Below are 27,383 nucleotides of genomic sequence, written 5' to 3'. Positions count from 1 at the left end.
GTCAGAAATCTCAGGAGTGGCTTAGTCGCATGGTTCAGGCCGCAGCCCTCTGACGACTTGGCCGGGGCTGGAGGGTCTGTCCGCTTTCCAAGATGACTCACACGACTGTGCTGAAGACCCCCGTTCCTCGCTGGCTCTCGATAGGCGGGTCTTAGTTGCTCGCTGTGCGAACCTCCCCGCAAGGCTGTCAGTCCTCCTGGTGTGATTGCTGGCCTCTTCCAGTGGCCCAAGGGACAGCCAGGGGGGAGCCAGCATTCCTTGTATATCTCACAAGTCGCTTACCTCATGTTGTCTGTTAGATGCGAGTCAGTAAGTCTAGCACACAGTCAAGGAGACGAGAACTAGGCTCCCTAATTTTTTTTTTTGAAGGGAGGAGTGTCAAAGTATTTATGGGCAGATTTTAGATCTACCACAATCTGTTCAGTGGTGCTGGTGGCAGTGGGTTGGAGTATATGCATTGGAAGGTATGGATGGATTGTATTTTTAGGGGGTATGATTAGGTTGCATGTAGCATATTAGGTGTTGTTGGCTTTTCTAGGTAAGCAGCAGAAAGGCATGTGGGCATGTGTATTTTGGGTGCACTTAGGTTGGATGGTATGTTTGTGTGTATTGGTTTCTTGGTGTGTGTTTGAAGGGCATGTGTGTTTGAGGGGTGTATGCTTGCATGGGTAGATTTGGGGGATTGCTTGAGAAGCATGGACAGGTGTGTGTGTGTGTGTGTGTGTGTGTCTCTCTCTCTGTTTGAAGGAGTGTTTGCTGGTGTGTCTTGAGATGAGGTTGGGGTAGGGAACACTGGGATCGTATTTTATCTGAAAGGAAGCTTGGTTGGTGGGAAAAGGTAGACGCCCCATCAGCAGGTGGGTTTAATTTCATTAGGAAGCCCTGGGAGAAGCCACAACCCTACTTTGGGTGCCTTTGCCCTGAACTGGGATTATTTCATTACACACACACACACACACACACACACACACACACACACACACACACGTGAATTTCGTATGGATGCTTTTGCTGCACAAGCCTGTGGAATGAATCTCATCCAAGCCACTCCATTTTAGTCTACCTCCATCAACTTAAGGATCTGCTTGAGGTATCTCCAAATTCTCTTAATTTTCACATTTTCAAATTGGGCCCAGTGGATCCGGCTATGAAGGAGATTGATTAATGTACCAAAGACTTACTCCCTCCTGTTGGAACATATTCCAGAGCATCTCTGTTCTGAAAAGACTTTAAAGTGTGGGTTTTTAATTCAGGACTTATTGGTTAAGATGTCACATGAGGAAAGAAACACAGCAGTTCTTGATCATGTAGTACCAAATGTTGATAATTTTCCTTTTCAAGAACTATTTTATAGAGGCTCAAGTTTTAAAAGAAAATGTGAAAACAGTTCTTGATCACAAAGTACTTCAAATTTAATTAAGGAAATTAAATATATAAGCAAAAACTTAATTTAAGAATATATAAACAAGTTTATCTCTATGTTAAATTCTCTGTAATAAAAATCATTCCTAGGGTCAGGGGCAGAGAGAGGGAGAGTTTTTGATGTGGATATTAAATTGTTCCATAATTGTGGCAATGTGCAGGTGAAGGTATTTGCAAGAAAGAGGTAGGATGGCATTTGTGTGTGGCCATTGTCAGTCATTTTAATTTAGCTAAGTTTTTTGAACACTGTTCAAGGCATAATCCAACTTAAATGCTATGCTTTGTCGTTCTCATATTTGATAAATTAAGAAAAAATCAGAGAGCTTGAACATAACATCCTGAGAATCTGCAGGTCCCAGATGGAGTCTTAACCAGTCCACCTCTGTTGTTTTTGTTTGTTTTTATAAACGGGTGTCTGCTGGACCAGACATTCATAACCTGGGATCCACAAATCCCTGGAAATTGCATGCAGACTGATATGTGCACTTTTTTCGGAGTAGGTTAATAGTGTTCATCATACAGTTGGCCCTTTGTATCCACGGGTTCCAATGCTTGCATTCAGCCAACCACAGACTGAAAGCATTCAAGGGGGGAGAAACAAAAATAACAGCACAACAATTAAAAATAATACAAATAGAAAACAGTACAGTGTATAAACTTATTTGCATAGCATTTACATTGTATTAGGTATCATAAGTAATCTAGAGATGATTTAAAGTATATAGGAGGATTTACATAGGTTATATGGAATATGCCATTTTATGTAAGGGATTTGAGCATCCATGGATTTTGGTATGGGGGGGTTATCCTGGAACCAGTTCTTGGATACTGAAGGACAACTGTATTTCCAGAAGCTTCCAAGAGAGACCCCACCAACCCACCCAGGTTAAGAACTACTAAAGATTTGATTTGAAAGCCAGATTGTGTTCATCTCTGTTCTCTCAGTGCTTAGCACGGTGAATACTATGTACCAGGGACAGAAGTCTGGTATTTCTCTGGCAAAATTACTTACTTTAGATATCCCATAATTAATTCCCTTCGCTAATTCATGTTCTTGCTTCCTGTTTCAACTGGGCCCCAAACAGCAGGTAAAATGCAAAGCATTTTAATAGGAGCATACTTTTCCTGGATCATTTTTTTAAAAATTTATTTTATAAGTAATAATAACCATTTTTTAAAGCCGTTGATAGACTTGGTAATGTAGCCACCTCCCTGAAGCTGTAGGTTATAAATGTTAACTATTTTGAACTCTTTGTGGGAGGAAATTCCAGTGTGACTTAAAGTGAATATTAGAGTATTGTAAAATTAATTCCGTTTATGTTTAAGCAGTGTATCTTTTCATTGCAGTGGTATGTGTTAAATGATCCATAGGTGTAAATCAAATCATACCCGGTTTTGCCTGTTCTGATACGTCAGTTTTCCACATTTCACCTTTCTGAAATTTCTGAATTGTTTATTACAACTGTTGACATCTCGGTTGGTATTAGAAAGTGGAAGTGTGAAGTAGTTGGTTAAAAACTTCCCTTTGGCAATTGTTAAGAAAACATGACATCAGTTGGGGCTTATAGTAGATGAACCAAGAGTTTTGGTTATCTTGTGACTCCTCCGTTAGGAACTTGCGTTAGGAGTCTTGGTCAGACACCAGTTTGTTACTAGTGTGGCAGCGAGTTAAAATCCAGATTCTTCAGAAAATTACTGGTTCTAAGTCTGTTTAGTAATCTGTGAAGTAGAAGATTTTCATTATTATGAAATAACAAGCACTTGAAACAAAGCAGCAGAGGGAAGGGGGTCCGGCGTACCCCAGCTGCCTCTGCACGCACCCTCCTACCTCGGTAGTAGCGTCCCTCAATGGCACCAATCTTGCAACAGGTCATTGTGCTGGGAGTTGCAACGCGTAACATGTGTAAATGTATAACCCTGTTGGTTACTGATTCAAACTTTTATCACGGGCGTTTAGTGCTTTCGGAGTTCACTTTCATTACTAGAAAAAGGGAAAACACTGAACCACAACTTCTTTTAGGGTGATGGAGAGGATACCGTCACCACCCAGAAAGCACCAGCTCTCATACGTTCTTCAATTTGATAGTGACATAGATGGGACACAGAAAGAAGACCCTATGAATGTTAGAATTTCAGTAAATACAAGTAGGGAAAACAAGCAAAGCTAGAGAAGGTTCCAGTGAGACAGGGTTTTATTCTGTCATCTAGGCTAGAGTGCAGTGGCCACCGTCACAGCTTACTGCAACCTTGAACTCCTGAGCTCAAGCTAGGACTACAGGCACACAGCAATATGCCTGGCTGAATTTTTTATTTTTTGTAGAGACAAGCGAGGTCTCACTATGTTGTTGCCCAGCCTGATCTTGAACTCCTGGCCTCAAGTGATCCTCCTGTCTCCTCCCCCTCCCAAAGTGCTGGCATTACAGGCAGGGAGCCACTGTGCCCAGTTGTTTTCTCAGATTTCTTCAGGGGACATGTATACTTGCACCTTGTCAAATACTACTTCGGAGCTGCTAGATACCTGTAAAGTCATGTTGTGACTACACATCTAAGCTAAGTCTTCAAAAGTTTGGACATCCTGTCTATTCCTCACAATCTACTTGAAACTTCCTCCTCCTTAAAGATACTTTTCATCACTCCAAAGGGATGCATTTTCCCCTTTGCATGAAATGCTGATACACTTCCTACTTTCTTGATGTTCATCTCACTGAACCTCATATTATGGCCCTTGACTTACCTTCAGTTTTCTTGCAACATCTAGTACGGGGCCACTTGTGCATCGAGTAGACCCTCCAGTATATATGAACTGTGAACTCCCCGTGTTCCCTGGAGAGGAACAGAAGTGAGAGACGAGCTTTCTAAGTAGGAGATTTTCCTCTCTGGGCAGGGCCGCCGTTCACAGGCAGAATCAGGGTCAAGAGATGGGCTCTTCCGGAGCGGGTTGCACAAGAAGAGTTTGGCTGTCAGCGCCGGAGTCAAATGTAGTTGCACAGCTTGTAGATCTGAGTGTGGATTGCTCCTCAAAAACCTCAGCGGGGGAATGGCCATACCATAACCAAGCACTTGCTCTCCTTGGCACTTGTATTTTAAACATGTTGATATTTTTCTTAACTCAAAACCTTATCAGCAAGGGGTTTATCATATTCTTCAGTAGTTGAGAAGGTTGAATAAAAGTAAATTCTAGTGTTATGCAAACAAATCGGTTCAACTGATAATATTGTTTTCTGTATGAAGTTTTTGAGTTTTGTACTTTTGGAAAAATTAGGAATTGAATTTGCTGATTTTTTTTTAGAAGAAGATAGGTCCTTTGTTGGGTAAGCAACACCTCCTTTGTGACTAAGATTTCAGTGGGTAGTCATGATATGTTCTCACCCAGTCCCTACCCATCAGAAGTGTATTTCGTAGCTGTCATTTGAAGGGAATGGTTTGGGCCCCAGCTGGCTGTTTGTTCCCGTGAGATAATACTTCATACTTATAGATGAATATGACTATTGATGTGTTTGCATCTTTTTGGAGTTTTTCCTACTAGATTTTAAGTTTGGGATGTGGATGCATACTGAAATAACATGGTCGTGGTTTGTTAAGAATGGTTAAGTATAGCAGGAAGTTTTAAATGTACTTTTTTATAACTGATGGGTTTGATGAAATACTACCTTATTTAAGAAGATAAGTACCTTTAAAAGACATGTGGAGAAGATGCTGAATTGGTGGTCAGAAATGCAACTCAGAGTTGTGTTCTCAGTGTTGTTGTAAATGCATGCATTCCAGTCCCACGAGGGCTGGGTGGTAGCGTGGAAGACTTACAGTAACAGCAGGAACCACGGCAGCTGCTAGTGTAACAGAGGTGGCACAACTACCGTGTTTCCCTGAAAATAAGACAGGGCCTTATATTTATTTTTCCTCAAGAAGACACTCTAGGGCTTATTTTCAGGGGATGTGTTATTTTTTTTTAAGTACGGTACAGCCACCTACATTTATTCAGATATAGTGAAGTTGTCTTCTTCTGGAACATCATCCTAACTCTCTAAACCCCAAATTCCATCCTGAATTTCTTGCGACTCTATTTCCTTTAGAACCATCGGCCTCAGTCTCTCCTGTCGAGCCGTAGAGCTGTCATGGGGCAGATGAGAAGGGCTGCTCATCTTCACTGCTCCGCAACGACACGCATGGGTTGTGCGGACGTGTTACATAGCCACGCCTGTCACTAGGGCTGATTTTCGGGGTAGGGTTTCTATTGTGCAAATGCTTAGACATCCTGCTAGGGCTCATTTTACGGGTAGGGCTTATTTTCGGGGAAACATGGTATAGGACACTATATCACTGCTGTGGACCATGAAACAGCAGCGGGGCCTGTACAGGTGTGGAAGCTCTGGATGCTTCTCCAGGGAATCCCACGGTAACCGCAGGCTTGCGTAATCAGAAAAAGGGCCAATTATTTTTCATGTAGTGTTTAATAAAACAGAGAATACGGAAAACAATTTTTAAAAGCTAGAATCACTGGTGCCCAATAAATGTAGTGTTAAGGCTCTTTTTTTCCTACTGGAATATTTCTTATGTGGTATTAACCCTCTGAGGTATATGTTTGTCTGAAACTTGGGGAAATAGTCTTCTGGTGTTACTAAAACCAAAATGTTTTAAACTTGAATCTGCTTTGTTAATATGTATACACAAGTGTGTGTGAGGATCAAATTAGCATTTCTAAACTTTTTCTTCCAGGTATTTATTTTATTGATTCTAGCCTTTTTCCCCTCAACCAGGTTGAAAGGACTGTATGACAGGTGTTTTCTCATTTTTTTACAGTTGAGAAAACTGAGGCTTATGTTGTTATAAACCATCTGCAAATTGATAAAAGAGCCATGGCTAAAATTCCATTCTCTTAACGTCTATTACTCTTTTCACTAGAACAGTTATATTCAGATTAAGAAATAAGCAAGCAGATTATCTCCTCAATATTGCTCTTGTGTGAAATCTTACTGTCTGACCTCAAATCTCTTATTCCAGTTCGCTGAACCCCTTCAGATTTTGACTGTCTCATCCAGAGTGCCGGATAGCGATGCCCTCCATGGCCCTTTCCAGTCTTGCCACCTGTCTGCGGCCCCACACCCGGGCCCCTGAGTTTGCAAGCTTTACGCAGAGCGCACTCACTCAGCTGGGTCGTTCTTAAGAGTTGGTTGATAGTAGGTTGTTGTGAATCCGTTTAACTCAGAGTCAAAGTGCTTTTATTCTGTTACTCTGTGCCTGTGTTAGACAAGTGGCTGAGCTGTCATTTCACTTTCATTTCTTTCTGAGTCCTTCTACCTCAGTTAAGACACTAAGATATTTGCTGGGCATACAACTCAGCAGGCTCCTGGTTTGTTTATTTTTAACTTTTTAAATGGATATCATGGAAACTAACTTAGAGTAGAAATAAATAACAATCTCCACGCTCATCTCCCAGCTTCGACAGATAACCATGTTGACAAACTCCTTGATCTTCATAAATACTGTACAGGTTTATCGTTTCTGTTAAGCCATCAGCTGCACTTTATAAAAGTGCATTCTAGGCAAAAAAAAAAAAAAAAAAAAAGCTCAATATCATTAGTCATCAGGGAATTGCTAATTAAAACCACATTGAGCTGCTCCTATATGCCCACTTGATTGGCTACAATTAAAAAGACTGAGAGAGTACCAAGTGTTGCTGAGCGTGTGGAGGGACTGGACCGCTCTTGCTTTGCCCGAGGGGATGGAAGGTGGTGTGATCACTTTGAGAAAAGAGTTTGGTGGTTTCTGTATAAAGTTGAGTATACGCTTGCCATAGGCATGTTAGCCAAGAGAAACGAAAACACGTGTCCACGCAAGGCTGGACTGATGAACGTTCATCTCAGATTTGTGATAGCTGAAAACGGGGAAAGCCAAAATAACCATCAGTGGGAGACTGGATAAGCAAAACCCACAACGTGGATGATTCTCAGAAATACTATGCATAGTGAAAGTAGCCACGCACAAAACGAAGTGCATGTGCTGTGTTAAGTCCATGTATTTGAAACTCAAAGACAGATCTAATCCATAGTGACGGGAGACAGGTCCGTGGCCCCTGCAGCTGGGAAGGGGCATTAGGGAGGGTCGAGGGTGGCGACCACACCGCTCCGTACATTCGCCACAACTTCATTCAGCACGTGCTTAAAACTATGTGCATCTTACTCTGTGTAGATTGTACCTCACTAAAACTTATACTAGGGGGAGAAAATGGACCAAGTCATCAAACTACAACACCCCATATTCTTCTTTTCTGTTTTTATTTTTGTCTTTTTGTTTAGATGGCAGGTGATCGTGCAGCTTTGAGCAGGCAGGGAGTGGTGCTGGGGCACCAGTCTCTAGTTCAGTTTGAGCCGTGGGGAGGGCTGGGTAAAATCAGGAGTGGATTCTTTGTTGTTTCCTCCATTACAGGCTATCCGGTCTTCTTTGGAACGTGAACTTAGCCCTGGCTCTTGTACCCTTATTCCTGGACAAAACAGCTCCAGTGTGTTTCGGAGTCTGAAATCTTTTCCCCTCTCCCTGCCCAGAATTCCAGAAAAAACGTGTTTTATGTTTTAGAGAACGCTTTGTCTAACTAGCGAATCTATCATCAGTTCTGGCATTTGTACTTTTGGCCACAAATTGTTTGGTGATGACCCATGTCTTTAGAACACAGCAATTTTTCATTAGTAAAGGTGTTAGATTAGTGATATAAATAAGTTTAAAACTCTTGAGAAAATGTGTTCATAATGATATCCAGAACCCCCACACCCAACTTTTGGTAATGCTTGTGCTGTTGGGAATAGAAGGCTAACTGGGATGGGGTGTAGTAATGCCTTGTCAGTTTGCACCACTCACCTGCTAGAATATTGTATTCCTTCTCTACATTGTCTGTAATGGTTTTCTTTGAGTACATGTTTAGTAATATAAAATAATCCAAGGAACATTTGGTCCTAAGAAACTTTGAGACTCTTAAGGGCTCAAGAAAGGATGATGGCTTGTCAAAATAAAACAGGAGTCAGTCTGATCATGATCACCAAAGCTGGAACAGTTTGAGCAAAAAAATAATGACAGTATTGGATTTTAACCCATAGGATAAATAAATGTGCATGAATTCATATTGATACAAATAATTGAATAGATAAATATATGGGCGAGAGGAGACAGCTTTTAAAGAAGGACTCCAATTAATAAATGTAGAAGAAAAGAGAGAACTAGAAAATCACCATTAGGACCCTATGCCCCCCCCCGCCCCCACCCAAAAAAAACACCCAGTAGTAATTTGTGTAGAATCCATGTTCGAGTACTAAAATTCACGCCTGAAAGTTTGAGGAGAAACAGCATATTTGTATAGTCTAAAAGTTCCTCTGCCACGATTTTTATTTGAGAGGTATTAATGGGAACTCCAGGGTGGAGAGAGAAGACGGCAATAGCGACAGGCGAGCCCCTGGACGCATGCGCCGAGGAGGGGGCCAGCGCGAGCCCCTGGACGCATGCGCCGAGGAGGGGTGCCAGCACGAGCCCCTGGACGCATGCGCCGAGGAGGGGAACAGCACGAGCCCCTGGACGCATGCGCCGAGGAGGGGGACAGCGCGAGCCCCTGGACGCATGCGCCGAGGAGGGGGCCAGCGCGAGCCCCTGGACGCATGCGCCGAGGAGGGGGACAGCGCCACTGCAGTGCGGCGTCCAGATGCAGGCCTCGTTCTGAGCGTGAGGAAATGTCAGACCCACATTGGCGGCGTTGCTACAGAGTAACTGACCAGTCCTCCTCAAAAGTACCGAAGTCACGAAAGACAGAAATTGTCCTATAAAGGAGGAGTCTAAAAAATGAGAAATAACAGCAGTTAACATTAGGAGAAACTGAGTGAGGGGCATATGGGGAATCTGTCCTATTTTTGCAACTTGTCTGTGCCTAAAATTAGTTAAAAAGTAGAACATTTAAAATTTCTACTTGTAAAAAGGTATTTGAAAAATCTTTTATCTTTGCAAACTAGTGAATCAAATTTTCAGCAAATCTTTGCAGAAAGTGCACTTGGAGCAGTTGAGTTTGGGGGCCTGGGAGCCCTTTTCAGACAAAGGCATCTCGGAGTCATTTATGGGACATACAGGATCCTGGCCTTATTGGAAACGTTACAAAGAATGAGAATTGAGTTACTTTGATGCCAGGGCAGACATTTACAGTGGAAAGTCGTTGTATTGGAATGATTGTCCCCATGCAGATACTTCGCGTTCATGTTCGCAGTATACAGCCATCCCAGTCTATCCAAATACCGTAAGCTAAGTTTTAGATAAATCTGTGTGATTGGAGATCTTACTGATGGTTTGGGAATCCCACTGGATGCCGTGGTGCCTACTTTTGTCATTATGTGGTCTCTCTGAGGTTAGGTGGGCAGGCTTATTAATTATGTCATGCTTTAGGGGCTCTGTTTTTACTACCCATACATATATATTTTTTTTTTACTTTGATAAAAGAAACAGAAAAGACCACAAGCATTCCTGAAGGACTTAGACTCAACTTCCTAAGAATTTTGTCCTAGTTCCCCGTAGATATTTAAAAATAACAGGCACTGTAGAACAAGTTGTAAAAGTCTGCTCTTTTCATACCAGTATTGTGTGAGTATAGGTGGGACACATTTAGGTAGTTGGAATAGTTGAGGTAGGAGGAAAGGTGAAGGGTTGAGGGGTATGTATGTAATCTAGTGAAGGAATTCAAAATGAAACCCTTTGATTGGAAGGACACTCCTGATGGCCAGTTTCAAAGGCCTGTCCTCGATATTTATTTGCTGCAGCTTTTAGTATTAATGACCATTATTTCCTGAAAACTTTATCTGTTTTTAAAATGGTATCCCATTTTCCTTTGTTTTCCTCTTTCACTGGCTGCTTTTCATCTCCCTCCCTCCTTCTCAAGGTCAGGTTCATTGGGTGGGCAGGGTGGTTTAGTGGAAAGAGTATAAACTTGGGCTGCATCTCATCGGCGCTAGCCTTGTATTTACTGTTGGGCCTTTGGCCTTTGGTTCCTTTAATAACTTGAGTTGTGAGGATTCTGAGAGATGATGTATGTAGAATGCTCAGCACAGCACTTCATAGGAAACACTCATTACCTGTTTGGGTTTTTTTTTTTTTTTTTGCTTCTTCTCTTTTAAACTGAGAGCTGCTCTGTGTCTGGGGTAGCTATTTGTATTCACTGAGAACCTACTGTGCCCCGGGCTTTTTGCTGGGGAAGGGCAGTGTGAAAGATGACTCAGAGCATGGGAGCCTAAAGCGCTCAGTTCCGAGGCCCAGAGAGACTGCCCAGCGCAGTATTTCACGTAACCCAGTGTTACGCTACATGCCGGTCACAGCGTCCGCTGTCTGCGCCACATACAGGGGACATTCTTGCAGCCAGCATTAACTGAGCTACTCGCAGGAAACAATTATTTTGAAGCAAGCGTGGGGAGTATGGCGTAACATTGAAAAGGTCGGCGCTGCCTTGGAGATGTTCAGAATCTAATAGGGAGAGACAGACAAATAGGGTGATAAATTGTAATGTAGAACCTTGAGTGCTAGAGGTATGTCAGGGTGTTTGGGGAACCCTGAAAACCTGGCCACAAATTTACTTGGCAGGAGAGATGGGGGGAGAAGTGGCATTTGAGCTGGGCTTAAAAGTAGGTTTGGGCTTTGCCAGTGAAGCGTGGAGGAAGGGCATTTCAGAAGCTGAGGCATAGCAGGTGAGCAAATACAGCAGGTGGTACAAGGAAAAGAAAAGGTAAAGTCCAGTGTGCTTGAGCTAGTTGCGTGAACAAGCCTGGGGTAGTGAGTGGGAAGGGAAGGCGGACTGGGGAGAAATGTCGGCGGACTTGCAGAAGAGCCCTGTGTGTGTCAAGCTAGGTAGGGAGTGCAGATTTCGTTCTGCTAGCAACAGGCTGTGGCAGAGGTTTTAAGCAGACAAATAGGCAATTATCTTTTCTTTTTTAGGACCTTTGGTGCTCTAGCATCAGGCATGATAGCTAGAGGGAAGAGGAAAAAAGATCAGATAGGACCTTCTGGAGGAAGGTATTCAGCATTTAGTCCTGAACTAGGAAGTAGTTGGACACTGCAGATGAGAAGTGGGGTAGGATAGATTTGAGAATCCTTTCTGAGGTCCTCTTGGCATGTGAAGAATGAGGAAGAGGAGGGAGAGAGTTTGCATACCGGAGTATACTCCCAGCAGTGTGTTCTGAATATAATAGCGGTAAGTGTTTGCTGAAAACATTGGATAACATATATTCTGATATGTTCAGTCGGCATCATTTCACCACACTTACTTGCTAGGAAAGTTCTTGGAGGGTTTCGCTCAGGCGAGGAAAGCACTCATGGTGGGGCGCTGTGCAGACTTAACTGTTTATATACAAATATTAGTATTTGTTAATGTCATATCTCCAACACAGCTCCCTTGGGTCCTTCAAAAGGAAAAGGATAAATTCTGGGAAGAATGGGCTAGTAAGATTTATATGACCCAGCAGCTCACACCTGTAAAATCCCAAGCACTTTGAGAGTCTGAGGTTGAGGATTGCTTGAGGCTAGGAGTTTGAGACACTGTCTCTACTAAAAAATTTTTTTAAATTAGCCAGTTGTGGTGCACACCTGTAGGCCCAGCTCTACTCAGGAGGCTGAGGCAGGGGGGTTGCTTGAGCCCAGGAATTTGAGGTTGCTGTGAGCCCTAACAAAGCCACTATACTCTATAGAGCCCCGGTGACAGAGCAAGACCCTGTCTCCAAAAAAAAAAAAAAAAAAAAGTTTTTCTGACAAATGTTTTCTTTCTTTAGCTAGAGTAGATTTTGATACTTGCATGATTAATTTCTCAGGTACTAAGATATTGTGTGTGCTTTGCATGTTAGGCTGTAATGCGTGACTGTTGACAGTGCGTCTCAAAACTGCATCTACTCAAGTTTCTATTATTATGTAAATAATTCTAATTATTTTCTGGTTATTTCTTCTGAGAAAATTTTCATCCTTGTATGAAAATATACCCAGCATTTAGTTCAAAGATTGCTGTTGAAATTGGCGTATAAATTGCCGTCTTCTACTTGGGCCACGCTGCCCCCTCCCACCCCTGGCAGAGCAAAACCGCATTGATTGAGTTTGTGGAATCCTCAAACTCAGTGGTGGTGTCTTGTCTAGTGTATACTGGTAATTTTAGAGTCTTCACCTTCATTCCCATCTCATTTTTCAACCATTTGAAAGATGTAAATAAAGATACCTTCAAGTTTTCCTTCCCTTACTCAAAAGCCATTTCTTTCCCTTGCTGGAAATAAAGACCGTGATTTGATGGTGTTATTAATCATTGTCAAGAGTTGGCTGGGTGCGGTGGCCCAGACCTGTAATCCCAATGCTTTGGGAGGCCAAGGCTGGAGGATTTCTTGAGGCCAGGAGACCAGCCTGGGCAACATTGTGAGACACTGTCTCTGCAAAAAGAGAAAGTGAAGTAGCCGGGCGTGGTGGCATGCCTGTATTCCCAGCTACTCAGGAGCTTGAGGTGGGAGGACCACTGGAGTCCAGGAGTTCACGGTACAGCCTGGGCTGCAGAACACGGCTCTGTCTCTTTAAAAAACAATAACAACAAAAAAAAAAAAAAAAAAAAAAACAATAACAACAAAACCAAGTCAGAGCTGTCTTGATAATTGTAGAGAGATGATCAAATAGCCTTCCTTCGAGGGTCTGTCTGGCCATAAAAGAGCGATCACACAATTTAATACAAAGATAACACAGTCTCAGTGTATTCGTTGCTCTTAGAATTCTTATGTCCTGCTCACTTATAACCCCACCAATTAGAAAGATTGACACATCGCAGATGTTTGGGGCAGGTGTCTTTTGATAAAACTTTGGTGGCGGGAGGAGTTCTGCTTGTTCTGTGCTGCCTTCCCATATTTGCAAAGATTCCCATCCCTTACGCTTCGGTCATGAGTCAGCTTGTCAGAACTTTTATTTTCTATTACTGAGGTTTTGTTTTAAAGAGCAGATGTGAGGGAAACCTTGGCTTACCTTAGTCTACCCTCATTTAACACATGAGGAAACCTACACCTGAGGGAGGGCCACGGGTTAAGTATTTGGTAGACCGAATTATCTGATAGCTTTTTTGTCTATGAAGAATTACTAACTCTTTTGTGCTTTGCAAGTACCCACTTTGGTGACGTGTACTATAATTTCAAAATGGTTAAATGCATTTTAAATGGGATCTTTGACAGCCGTACAGTGATTTGCAGTGCAGATTGGGCTGCTCCAGTGTGGTTTCTGGAGAATGACTTGATTTATCAAGTTTATTTGCATCTCAGAATATGGTTCACGTAGAGACTTGTAGTTTCTGGGATTTATCTTAATCACTGACATGATTTGTGAGGTACTTTATGTATCTTTGGGGGGAGAGGGACAAGTCATGTCTAAGTCGCTAAACCAACAGTATGTAGTTCATAGAATGTTTGTAAAAATGTGATGTTTATTTCTGACTTTTAAAAACAGGTTAAGTGAGTTACTAAGAGCATAAACTGCAAACTTACCTGCACCTCAAGAACAAATACTTTTTTTAGTTGTCTTTATTCGATATTGAATACAAATGTCTGAGCTATAGGGAACCTTAGAGACCACTTACTCTAATCTTTTTATCTGTGAGGAAATCGAAGTTTGCAGTGACTACAGAACTGACCCAGAGTCACAGAGTTAGGGTTCTAAGGTAATACAGAAAGCAAGGAGCGGAGCGTTTAGGCATCTCAGCTGTTAAAGACCTGTGTCTCAGCTTGTGGGACAGGGCGGACCCCGTATAAGGCAGGCGGCCCTCACCAGAGGTCTGGGCCATTGGAATCTGTCGTGTTATCTTGATCTGGAATTGGCCCCTCGGAAAATGAGCAGATACCCACAACCTCTGGGATGCACAGCACCCTGGCGCTGCATGGAGGAGACACTGGGAGAAGTTTGCTTATAATAAGTCGAAATGCTAAAGATGCAACTGAGATGCAGAAAAGGATGGTACAAAGGAGCAGGAGAGGAACTGGGGTAAGCCCAGATGCCGAAGGTGAAGCTGAGACAGAGAGGAGGCGCAGTGTTGGTCTCTGCCCCTCAACCCGCCCGGATTTGAGAAGCAGGGGCTGCTGCTCCGGGGGGGGGGGGGGGATGCACATGAGGTCTGTGGGAAAGTAGCCGGCCTTTGTTAGTCATACGAGGACACCTTGCGAGACAGAGACACCCTGTAACCTGCAGCCAAGCAGCGTGGCGCGGGCTGCGCGTGCGTGCACGGTGGTGCGGCGCTGTGCTAGTCAGCGGGGCGCCACGTGCTGCTGAGCGAGTGAGCGTGCGTGCCGTGTCCGTTGCATTCAAGATTGAGCACGCGGGGCAACGGATATGCATCAGGTTTTGCATTGAGCTCGAAGGCTCCTCCACGGAAACTGTTTGGCTACTTCAGAAGGCTTTGGGGATGATGAAGTCAGCACAGTGCCCAAAATAAAGGACAGATGCTTCAAGGGGGTTGAGGCTTTGTGGAGACGAGCCTCGTTCTGGAAGGCCTGCCACAAGCAGAGCACCTGAGAATGTTGGGTGCCCAGGGGAAGAGACAGAGTCTTTTACTGTAGGAAAGTTTATGTTGAAAAGATGGAATGGAGGCATCAAAAACAATTTAGCCATCTTCAAACAATGGGCCATTTTCGCAACAATTTAGGAAGTGTTTTTCTTTGCACGGCACATTTAACTAACACATTCTTTGCCAGTGGGCTTGCTTTTTGGAGAAGGGCTGTGGGAGAGCTAAGGGCATATTTAGCATGGGACATTTGCTTAGAAATATTTGAATGACCGATATAAAATTCTGTTGTTTTAGGCACCACAGGGCGGAGGAAATGGCAGGAAGCCAGATTTATATTCTATGGTTGAAATATTTAGTGAGCCCACTTTAGAAAGTTGTAGTGTAATTTTAATAAGTTTAAGATTTTTTTTTTATTTTCAAGAAAACAAAAGTGAAAAGGCAAGTGATGTTTTAAAGTTATTATGGAAATAACCCAAATGCCCGTCAATACATGAGTGGATTAATAAAATGTGGTCTATGTATACCATGGAGTACTACTCAACTCTAAGAAACAATGGTGATCTAGCAACCTTTTGTATTTTCCTGGATGGAGCTGGAACCCATGCTACTAAGTAAAGTATCTCAAGAATAGAAAAACCGGCACCACATGTGCTCACCAGCAAATTGGTGTTAATGGATCAACACCTAAGTGGACATAGAGGAGTAACATTTATGGGTGTCGGGCAGGTGGGGATGGGTATATACAAACACAATGAGTGAGATGTGCAACATTTGGGGGATGGGCATGCTGGAAGCTCTGACTCAAGGGGGGGCATGGGCAATATATGTAACCTTAACATTTGTGCCCCCATAATATGCTGAAATAAAAAATTAAAAAAAGAAAAGAAAATGATTATGGAAGTAGTTTTGACCTCGTAGACCCTCCTGAAAGATCTGGGGTCCCAGGAGTCTCTGGACCAACACTCTTGAGAACCATGGGACTGACATGTCTGTCTGCCGCTGCCAGGTTGGTTTTATAAAATAGGCCTTTTGTTTCCAAGAATCTAAACCACTTGTAGTTCTTTTTATTTATTGAATATATATGTTCCTGAGTTGTAGAGAAGTTGTAGTGCTTTCACTTACTGGGGCTCAAGTAGTTGTTAAGTGTGTTTTCTGAGCGTAAGAGACAACTGAATATTCAAAAGGAAAATCTAGTGGAGAGTAGGCTGTTTCACACTCTGCTGTTTATTAAGGTAAGGACGCTTGTTAGCTGCATGGGGCGGCAGTTTGTGTGATTCCTTGTGCATATAATGTGCAACTGAGGTATGGTGGCCACCCCTGAAGGCATCCTCTTTGAAAAAGGATGTGTGCAAAACAGAATTCTCTCTTCAATATGCAGAGAAATTGGCAGCTATGTTGATGAGCTCCTTAGAGCTGCTGTTGCTGTCAGACGGCATAACTGACTGTGGGGCGCGAACACATGCGAAGGGCCCAGGTCTCTGGAGCCGTTTCCCAGGGCAGGTCACCAGCGAAGGGCCCACGTGTCCAGGGCCGTTTCCCAGGGCAGGTCACCAGCGAAGGGCCCACGCCTCCAGGGCCGTTTCCCAGGGCAGGTCACCAGCGAAGGGCCCACGCCTCCAAAGCCGTTTCCCAGGGCAGGTCACCAGCGAAGGGTCCACGCCTCCAGAGCCGTTTCCCAGGGCAGGTCACCAGCAAAGGGCCCACGTGTCCAGGGCCGTTTCCCAGGACAGGTCACCAGCGAAGGGCCCACGCCTCCAAAGCCGTTTCCCAGGGCAGGTCACCAGCGAAGGGTCCACGCCTCCAGAGCCGTTTCCCAGGGCAGGTCACCAGCAAAGGGTCCACGTGTCCAGGGCCGTTTCCCAGGACAGGTCACCAGCGAAGGGTCCACGTGTCCAGGGCCGTTTCCCAGGGCAGGTCACCAGCGAAGGGTCCACGCCTCCAAAGCCGTTTCCCAGGGCAGGTCACCAGCGAAGGGCCCACGCCTCCAGGGCCGTTTCCCAGGGCAGGTCACCAGCGAAGGGTCCACGTCTCCAGGGCCGTTTCCCAGGGCAGGTCACCAGCGAAGGGTCCACGTGTCCAGGGCCGTTTCCCAGGACAGGTCACCAGCGAAGGGCCCACGCCTCCAAAGCCGTTTCCCAGGGCAGGTCACCAGCGAAGGGTCCACGTGTCCAGGGCCGTTTCCCAGGGCAGGTCACCAGCGAAGGGTCCACGTGTCCAGGGCCGTTTCCCAGGGCAGGTCACCAGCGAAGGGTCCACGTGTCCAGGGCCGTTTCCCAGGGCAGGTCACCAGCGAAGGGTCCACGTGTCCAGGGCCGTTTCCCGGGGCAGGTCACCAGCTCCTTCGCCTGTGAGTCTCCCCACTCGCCTCCCGGTATCTGAGGAAGGGTGTCGGACACGTCTGCAGCTGGAAGAGCAGCGCTTTGCAATGTGTGTGTGGTTTCCACGGGGGATTATTTTGTTGAACGTCTCATGTGCTACAGGAAGAGCTAAGTGAGCAGCACCTCGTTCCACCCTGACTTCAGCCCCGCAGAGTTAGATGTGGCTCCGTTCCCATTTCGGGCAGTTTAAGCCCAGTGGGTCTGGATAAAATCCACAGGCCACCTGAACCCCAGAGTCCGTACTCTCCCTTTATACTATACTGTTTCCCCACTACCCGGGGAGCTAGCAGAAGGAAAGATGTGTGAGAGGAAGGGGATGACTTGGGTTTTGAAAATTTGGTAGTCGGAGTCAGATTTGGGGGGAAATTTTTAGTTTTCCAATACAGAAGAGAGGGATTCTCCTGCGTCAAGAATGTATGTGGAAGGGAATAACAGAAATGGGACTGAGACCACTTGGAGTCGTCACCCAGTGGTTCCTTCTAGGTGGGCCGAAGGATTTGAGAAGGTGAAGACAGGTGTTTACGTGAGAGAGGAAAGTGCTATTTAGGAGACAGAGGAACTGTTAAACGAGATCTGTTTGGGAAGCAGAGGGGAATCAATAGTACCCTACAAGGTGTGATCCTAGTAAGTCAAGGGACAGTTGAGTTCTTAATTATCTGTGTTACAATGGTGGTTGGCTTCAATGAAGTCACGAGGTCATATAGGTTCCTTGGTATTTAAAAAGTATACTGGAACAGGAGTGGGTGGGTTAAATGAACAGAAAACAAGTTGTACTACTTATCAAAGCCAGGGGCCATTAGTGTTTAGTGGATAGAAAACTCTTGCTTTAACACTTACGTGGCCTTAAAAGTAAATGTGTACATTGCCCCATTTAAAAATGGATTGTATTCCACAATTAAATCTGCAGTTTGGTTGTTTGCACCTTGGAACACAGTATCTTTTACAGACTAGTCCAAAGAAAGATCAAATGTATTTAGCCTCAGTGTGAATTTAACATACTTTTGCAAAGAAAAAGAATTGTGTGCAGTTTACAAAGCAGTTTCACACGTTTGGCCTACCCAGTTCCCTGAGGTTAGATTTGGTACCATTCTCATTTTGTTTTTAAAACTGTAGTGGGGAGGAAACTTCGGTAGGTTCCCAGCTGGGGTGTCTGCACTTTGAGACATCGGTAATAATAAATTCAGTCGTCGTTGGTTGGGATCAGGTCCACCCTAGCTGACCCGGTGTATGTATTACATGTATGCACGGCGTATTACGTGTATGCACGGCGTATTACGTGTATGCACGGTGTACTATGTGTATGCACGGCATATTACATGTATGCACGGTGTACGTGTATATGGTGACCTTTTAAGTGTAGAGGCAGGAAACCAGGTCATGCGAGGCCTCCTTCAATTACAGTACCATAATGGGGTCGTGCATAGAGAATCCTGATAAAGGTGCCCTCGGTGGGAAGACCTGCTCAGAGTTGTTAGGTTCTTAAGGTTTCTGATTCTGCAACTCACAAATTGTCAAGGCAAGGAAGGGTTTGGGGGGAACATACAAGCAGTGCATGAAGAAGTGAAGGGGCAACGTATTAAGCTGCTTTGGTGAGGACATTTGTAAGTTGTAAGGAACTGTTAATACATGAATTGTACGTTACCTTTCGTTTGAGATTGGTGCGTTGATTGATTCCAGAGCCTTTGAGATAACTTTGTTTGAAAGGTGAAACACCAGGTGAAATTGCAAAAGTGGGCAAAGCACACACACAGTTGCTTATAAAAGGCTAGACACAATCAAGGAAAGTTACAATTTGTTAGAAATTCTTCTGGCTTTTTGTTGCCTGAACCACAAGAAGGTGGCTTTGTCTTCTTGTCACTTGTTGTGATAGCTGAGATACAGAGAAGTACTTGAGAAGTGAGCAGTAAGATCTCAGGTTCCCCCGAGTCTACAACAGGAAAAGGAAAAGAAGGGTATATGGGGAAAATGCCTCTTTAAAAAATACTATTTGCCGGTGTTCCCTAAAAGTGGCATGAGTACGCATCAAAGCAATCCAGAAAGGTTTCTGTTTTCTGTTCTCATTTGTGTTACAAGTGCGTTTGAATACTCTGAATTTTTCCTTTGTAAAAATTAAGAATGTCCCCAGATGAAGATTTGCTTCACTTTTTATGGAATGGGCCTTTTAAAATGTTAGCTGCTTAAATGCAGACAAATAGAACTGTTTTTCCTGATGTTTATTGTTGAAGTTTCATAGCAAGCACATTTTCATTTATAAACTATTGAAATAGCAACAATAAACCTATAAAATATTTTAAGAAGACAATTTTTTTTTTATAAGGAAAATACAGTCTTAAAGAAGATACAAAAAAATTGGTGCCAAACTTGTGCGGGGAAATTGGGCTCTCTGTTTACTATATTGTGTCTAAAGTCAAGCAGTTTTTTGTTTGGGAGGGTTTTGTGGTTGCAGTGGTCGATTGGTTTTAATTTGAGGCTTAGACACCAAAAACTGTAGGCCGTGTGCTTTGATCTAATGTTTTCCACTGTTATTATGAAGGCTGTTAACTGCTTATTTAAGGTTTGTTACTTGGGAAACTCGGATAATCCTAGAGACTCGGACTGTCAGCCCTGTGTTGGAGGTTCGACTCTCCACAGGACGATGGAAGTTCTGCCCGTTAAATGAGGGCTGTTTACAGCGTGTCGCATGGCACGTAGAGTACTTCATTAGTGGCAGAAATTGGTGGGAAGTCACTGTTTCTCGCCAGTCGGCCGTGTTAACCATCGTGGTGCAGGTTCATTCCTTACAGGAAGTGTGTGAAGCCGGTGGAGACAGGGCAGACCTTCCTGCCAGCTCCCGCCCTTCTCCTTTCCCTTAAGGACAACCACGTAGCGGGTGACCCTGCCAGCGTGGGCGTGGCGAAGCTGAGGGCAGTAGGGTTCTCGGCCGGATGTCTAGCTAGCCTGTAAGCTGGGTGACCTGGTTTCGTCCCTAGTACCCGTTCCCAAGTCTCATCACGTGCCCACTGCCCCCCACACGGCTGGCCCTTCAAACACAGGGAGACTGGCGTGAGGGCCCCTTCACGAGAGGAGGCTAGAGAGTCCAGAGGGAGCGGAACCCCGCGTGAGTTTCTCCGTCTTTCTGCTCCCCAGTCGCCTCAGTTTGTGCAGTGGAGATGACAGTCCCTCCTGGAGGACAGGTGCTAAGCCAGGTCTCAACGTCTCCGTCCTGCGGTGGCCGGAGATGGCTCTCCTGCGCCTGCCCCCCCTGCCATTACAGCGTCCGATGGAGACCCTGGCTTGGCCTCCCGTTGCGGAGGGCGGCAGGGAGGGTGGGAGTGGGGGTGGCAGTGGGCCTGGCCCTGTCGGGAGACCAGCCGTCCCGCCTCCACGTGCAGTGCGGAGCGTAGCCGCGCGGGCCTTGCTTAGCGCCACGGTGTCAAAGGAGATTACGTGCTGTCCCCTGGCACCTCCCACGTAGCCTGCTGAATGCCAGCAGCAGCCTCTTGATCCCCCAAAGCTTGGGCCTGGTCTGTGGTGTCCCTAGTGAGGGCGTGTGCAGTGTTTTGTCGTGATCATTGTCTTCTTTGTTAGCGTGGCTGCTGCCGCCATTGGTCCTGAGACTTGAAAGAGGAAAGTGTCCCGTGTGTTTGTGGGCTGCTGGAGTGAGCGCAGTCCCCTTCCCTGGGGACATTTTCACACCTGCCTTTGAATCCCTTGCTCAGTGACTGTTGAGACCACTTGTGATCCAGGCCGTGGGGTACTTGCCAAGTTTCGTGGGGCGGCATTCCACCATCAAAGGCCAATAGGAAACTTGCCCGGAGCTTGCACCTTTGTTAGGTGTGTTTTCTTGCAAAGAAACAGCCACCGAGCCAGTTCTCAGCGCCGAAACACTTAGAGCGCCGCTCAGGCTAACCTGGCCGCTGCGGTGGAGTGGCGTCTGTGTCCCCCTCGCCCACAGCCCTGCGGCCGGCGCCCGTCCGCGGGCCAGAGGCGCCCCCGTAGCCCGAGAGCTTAACTCGGGAGTCAGCACGCCACGCACACCATGACTCTTCTTGTTTGCTTTCTGGTACAGAATAGCAAAATCGCGTAAGAAGGTAGTAGCTTTGTTTTGTTTTATTTTTCTTTGATTTGTTTTTGCTTTTTTCCAGCCCTCCCCAGCTGACTCTCCTGTGGACGAGTCAGGCCTAGTCTGTGCGTCTCTTCCCCGTCAGCCTCCATCCTGGGGCGCAGAGGGGCCTGTCTGAAGCTGCCCTTCCATTCTGGCAGCCAGCTGCTTTACCCCCTTAATGACTGACGTGTGTACTTGTTTCCCATCTTGAAATTGGACAGCGTATTAGATCCTGTCTATCCAGATGGGAATGTCTTCGAAAATTAATATTATACAGAAGTAATGCTTAGGCATTGCTTTCTCCCCTTCTCATTTGGTCTGCGAATGTTCATGCATTGTGAAAAGTGTTTGGCACCACTTAGAATTTGTGAACAATAGTGCTAAGATCCAGTGTCAGTTGGAGACTGGCGGGGCCAGAATGGTTGATGGCACAATGAATGTATCACTTGACTAAGATTTTTTTATGGTGACTTTCAGTCTTCACTCCCTTGGGAGCTCACAGTGAGCCACAGTTACCTTTTATTGCTCTATATGTGTTGTCTGCGCCGATCACAGAGCCGTAGGGGAGCGGGACCAGTTGGGATAATTAGATCGAGGCGTGCATGTCACACTTCCAATACCATTCTCTTTTCGGGGGATTACCAGTGTCCATTTAATAAAATGAGATTAACCCTCTGCCGCAGAAGTATTTGAAAGCTGTCAGTCAGTGTAATCTTGACAGCCCTAAAAAGACGTGTTCTCAGCTCTCAGAAACGCTGTCTTGTTTTATTGGCTGAAACACTATTTTACTGCCCAGGGATGTGTGTGTCTATTAGCACATGAGAATACACCATTTCCTTTGTAAAAGGAAAATTTTTATGGACTCATCCATGCTGAGTCAAAATAATAATGTAGAGATAGCACCATATATACCATGAATTTAGTTTTGAGTTGCCGGATATCAATAATAAAATACCTAAGAAGTTGTGAAACCAAATAAAAATTTTAGAAAGCATGTTATGTATAGAGCAAATAATGACACATCTTTTCTCGAATGTTGTAGAAAACCTCGGATCAATTCTCAGCTGGTGGCCCAGCAAGTGGCTCAGCAGTACGCCACTCCTCCACCCCCTAAAAAGGAAAAGAAGGAGAAAGTTGAAAAGCAAGACAAAGAGAAACCTGAGAAGGATAAGGAAATTAGTCCTAGTGTTACCAAGAAAAATACCAACAAGAAAACAAAGTAAGTTTCTGGTTATAATAGTACGCGATATTATTTTGCAGGTGGATCCCAGATACCTTTTCAATGCCTCTCTTTTGTGTCTCCCTCTTTTAGACCAAAGTCTGACATTCTGAAAGATCCTCCTAGCGAAGCAAACAGTATACAGTCTGCAAATGCTACAACAAAGACCAGCGAAACGAATCACACCTCAAGGTACTCAATAACTAGAACGGAGTTGCTAAGATTTGCCGAATCACGGTCGAGAACCAGGGTGGGTTTGGAATCGACTTCAGCGCCGTGGCCACGGCGGGGGAGCTAGCGATTTGCGTGGTCTCAGGCTTTGCTGGCTGGCGCTTGCTTGTGCCGGCACGCTGGCAGCTTTGGCGCGCGCGCGACGGTCGAGATCCGTGCAGTCTCTGTGCGCGTGGATGACATTCTGCCAGAAGCTGCTTTTAATCCGTAAGTCACTTAACTGGCTGTCCCCTCTGGTGTCCCTTTCAGGCCCCGGCTGAAAAACGTGGACAGGAGCACCGCACAGCAGTTGGCAGTGACTGTGGGCAACGTCACCGTCATTATCACAGACTTTAAGGAAAAGACTCGCTCCTCCTCGACCTCCTCCTCCACGGCGACCTCCAGTGCGGGCTCGGAGCAGCAGAACCAGAGCGGCTCGGGCTCGGAGAGCACGGACAAGGGCTCCTCGCGCTCCTCCACGCCCAAGGGCGACATGTCGGCAGCGAACGACGAATCTTTCTGAAATTGCACATGGGATTGCGAAAACTATGAATCAGGGTATGAAATTCAGATCCTCCGCCTGCCCGTGCCGCCTGCAGCCCTGGAGAATCTTCTGTGGACATCGGCCCCTCAGCGACGCGCCAGGCTGGTTTCTGCTCGCCTGGGCGCCTGGCCACCAAGGAATTTCGCACCCTGACGATTACTCTTGACACTTTTATGTATTCCATTGTTTTATATGATTTTCCTAACAATCATTTATAATTGGATGTGCTCCTGAATCTACTTTTTATAAAAAAAAAAAAAAAATCTGCTGTGCACAATTTTCCATGTACATTACAACTGGTTTTTTGTTTTTGTTTTGTTGGGGGGAGGGCCGGGAGGGGGAGGGAACTTTTATTTATTGTGTTCACAAACCCCATCCTTTCAGCATATCCTTTTAAGTTTAGTTCTTTCTTCCAGTTATACTATGTACTATCAGTTTTGATATAACTATATATATATAAATATAAAATTATATATAAAGGGTTATTTGAAACCAATCCATGGCAACGCTGGTGCTTGATACACTGTGAAGTGAATACAACATTGAACAGTTACAGATCTGGGACAGTCCCTTCTATGAAAGTGCTGAAATTAACTTAAAATTAGTCTTACGTGAAGTGCGTTCCAACCGCCATGGGAACTTGACTCTCATCTGTCTAAAGAGTACTGGACGCTATAAAAATATATATTTTTTACACAATGTGATCTCAAATTTAAAGACTGCTCCAGATAGCCTGCATTTGCAATGGAATAACTGACAGATCACAAGTGGTTTCGTTGGGGAGGGCTTTGATCATTCAGAAGTAACTAAACTAGCTCCAGAATGCCAAGTATTAGTGTAAATTATGGTTACATGTTGACATTGCCGTCTTCTCACGTGAGCGCTCACGAAAACGTGGTATTCTGTCACTCGAATTCCATCCATCTTCCAGACCCCTCTCTACTCGTGTCTTGAGGTAAATGTAGAAATCGCCTCTTAGTTTCAGGATCCAAACAGCGTCCACTGTTGCTTTTGGTCCACGTGGGAAGCAAGCGCTTGTTTCGGCCGTCCGCGCGACATCTCGGTGGCGGTTCTTGTAATTGGAATCTGTCTGGTCGGCGGACCCTCGCCTGCCGGTTCAGTTGTGAGAGTCCTCTCTCAGAACCTGCCACGATTCACTTTACTGCACGGGAGTGGTCAGCCGCCCATCCCGCCCGGACATGGAGCTTTGCGGTGTTTGGAGCCATCTCCCGGGTCCCTGCCGCGGGGGGACCCGCGTGGCCAGAGTCGCAGGGAGGGGCAGCTCACGCTGGCGGCCGGCACAGATAGCCTGAGTAAACTGTTCTGTGCTTCTCACTGTTTTTACTGTCTTTACAAAAAATAAATCAAAGACCACTAAAATGATCCCACCCCTCCTCATTTAAAAAAAAAAAAAAATCATTCTTGTTTTGCTTTGCTTTTGTTTGGATTTGGGGTCTGTCTGCTGTGTCACTTTTACATTCGTACAGGCAGAGTTTGTAGTACTTGGAAGTCATTTCAAGCATGAGAATTTGACTTAGGGACTCACCGCAGGGCAGCCCAGCTTGTTTGTAAGCAAGCGCCGAATTCTGGTGTTTAAAAACCTGGTTTGCTTAATAGAAGTGATTTTTGTCTCTGGAGGCAACAAGTAAAAAAAGAAAAAAAAACTAACAGCTTGAATTGAGTAGCCAACAGGAAAGGTTCCTTTCACGTTTACATTAAAACTATTCTGTAGTCACTAGTGTTGCATAATTTAAATTCTGTAGCAGTGCCATTCGTTGCTGTGGTCCTGTCCTCAAATGCACGGACGATGTCCCCCTCTTTTTAAAAAAAACTCGTCTGGGATGCAAGCTATGCTTATCTTTTTAAATACATTTGTAAAGTATTTATTAATGAACCAAAGGAAATCAGATGCTTTCTGTAAGCATCAGAATATATAATACATAGTGATTTGACTATGAATTTTAAATCCACATTTTAATATTAGTGGGATATTGCAAAGACATTCCTTCTAAAAAGTTTTAATATTCCTTTTATTAAGGGTCTCAGGGAGGGTAAATTAGTCAGCCATATTTATTTTCCAGAGGTGTAAGGAATTGCTAAGTTTTTAAATTAAACTTTTTAAGAAAAAATTTAAATAACCACCAAACTCATGGGTTGCACTGCTTTTTAAAACCAGTAAGTGTTGGTATGCACTTTGTTCAGAAACACTGTGTACTTTTTCCGATAACTAGTTTCATGTAAAGTGATTGGACCCCCCTAGATTAGTGGAAAAAGCTGATTAACCAGCTACTCATAGGCTGCTAATTCATTCATTGCCAATGTCTTGGTTTTTCAGTTTTGCCTCCGTGATAAATTAAAAGAATGGGGAGGGGAGAGTTAAACTTCAGAACATGTGGCATGGAATTGCCGTCTTGGCAGGAACTGCAGCTAACGGTGGGAGTTGTTCCAATCAGGTGTCCCGGGGCCGGCCCTTCCGCTGCCGTTGTGTATTCTGTTGGGATAGGAAAGTGGTAGGTACCTTAGACTTCTAATTTCTGAGATTGATGACGTCCCTCAGGCATGTATTCTGGAAATGGAATTCCTGTAACTTCCAGCATTTGCCTACGATTAGTAGGCAGCGCATAAAAACACTAGTGTAGATTACAAAGATATATATTAAAAGAGGACCAGAAATACTTGGTATTCAGTGGCACAGAAAGCAGGTCAAAACAAAACAAAACAAAAAAAAAAGCACAGTGTTAACGCTTGCAAGGTTCCATTTGTTCTAATACCACAGGGTCTCTCGCACAGAGCTCACCCGACTTGCTCTTCTGCTGAGTCATTCAGTTAAAAAAAAAAAAACGAGAAAAGCAAAGACATCTTGACACCCACAAAATAGTTTAACCAAAACCTTTCAGTTTCAATCTGGATGTTTAAAAACATTGGCGGAAGCTTCTGTGAGTTTAGTTCCACTAAGATGTTTCACCTGCCTTATCAAGACCATTCTCAGTCTACTTTTTTAAGCTACAGTATCTTAAATTATTGAAAATTTATTAATTGCTGAGTATATAATAACCTTTGCTTGTATGTAACCGAAAATGGTTTAAGAGCCAACATTTAGAGTATGGCAATGGAGCTGGACAGTTTTTAACGCGCAAGCAGTTCTGTTCTTGTGTGTGACTTGTAACCTTAATTTACTGTGTAAAGGTGGTTACATTACTTCCTTAGCCTTGTTCGTTGGAGACAAATAGAGAATGCTTGTTAAGTATGTCAAAACATAATCTTATCTTGTGGATTTTTGTTAATGTATTATACGAGCTATATTTTTCATTTGCCCAGAAAGACAGCTTGTATAACGCTTCTGAAGGTTTCTGCTCTGTAAGGTCTTAGAGCTGACAGTCTGTTAGGTTATTATTATTATTATTTTTTTTTCTTCATGCTAAAGTGTCAGTTGGTGGTTTTGTGAACTGGTCAGAAATTCACAGGTCTTAAATGTTTTGGGGAAATTTATATTGGACACTGCTCTTTGTCTAGCAAATAAAAGATGTTAATATATTCCTGTTACTGGCATGTGCACGACTATGTTATTAGAAGCCACTTTATCATTTTCCTGCTTTAAATAGAAATGTCTATTTATGAATTCTGCTTGTAGTTTTTTCACAAATAAAATAGTAAAATTTACATTGGAGGTCTTTATTTTTGTGTGTATAGATTTTAGCCTTTAGAATAAGAAGTTACATTTGATACCTTGGTTTTTAACTTGTGGAATATTTCTAGTGTGAACAGGAAGTTCATTTCGTTTTTTACAACTTGAGTTGTTTATCAGAAGCTGAAGTTACTTTGGTGTCTTAGTACCTGCCTCAGAGATAGGTCGCAGTGATTTAAAGTAAAGGAAATGGAGACGATGCTAAAAATGGCTAATTCAGGACCGAAAACCCTCAAAAGACAACCCCTGTTTCTGGCCAGCTGCAGTTAGGTCCACGGTGGCTCAGAGACTTGAAGGAAGTGCAGCGTCAAGCCCAAAACCCACA

General features: G+C 44.4%; 1 protein-coding gene across 1 annotated transcript in view; it reads left to right on the top strand.

Annotated features, from left to right (window-relative positions):
- RYBP (RING1 and YY1 binding protein) overlaps positions 1-23,661 on the top strand; it is a 74,391-nt gene extending 50,730 nt beyond the window's left edge. Inside the window, exons 3-5 of the mRNA XM_075998403.1 lie at positions 22,443-22,619; positions 22,713-22,811; positions 23,100-23,661. Coding sequence (XP_075854518.1) covers positions 22,443-22,619; positions 22,713-22,811; positions 23,100-23,352 — 529 coding nt within the window. The 3' untranslated portion in view covers positions 23,353-23,661. The remainder of the gene's footprint in view (positions 1-22,442; positions 22,620-22,712; positions 22,812-23,099) is intronic.
- Positions 23,662-27,383: the final 3,722 nt, after the last annotated feature.

The sequence above is a fragment of the Microcebus murinus genome, chromosome 28 (assembly GCF_040939455.1).
Source record: "Microcebus murinus isolate Inina chromosome 28, M.murinus_Inina_mat1.0, whole genome shotgun sequence".
Classification (NCBI taxonomy): domain Eukaryota; kingdom Metazoa; phylum Chordata; class Mammalia; order Primates; family Cheirogaleidae; genus Microcebus; species Microcebus murinus.
The sequence above is the reverse complement of the archived record's forward strand: the minus strand, read 5'-3'. Positions and strand labels throughout refer to the sequence as shown.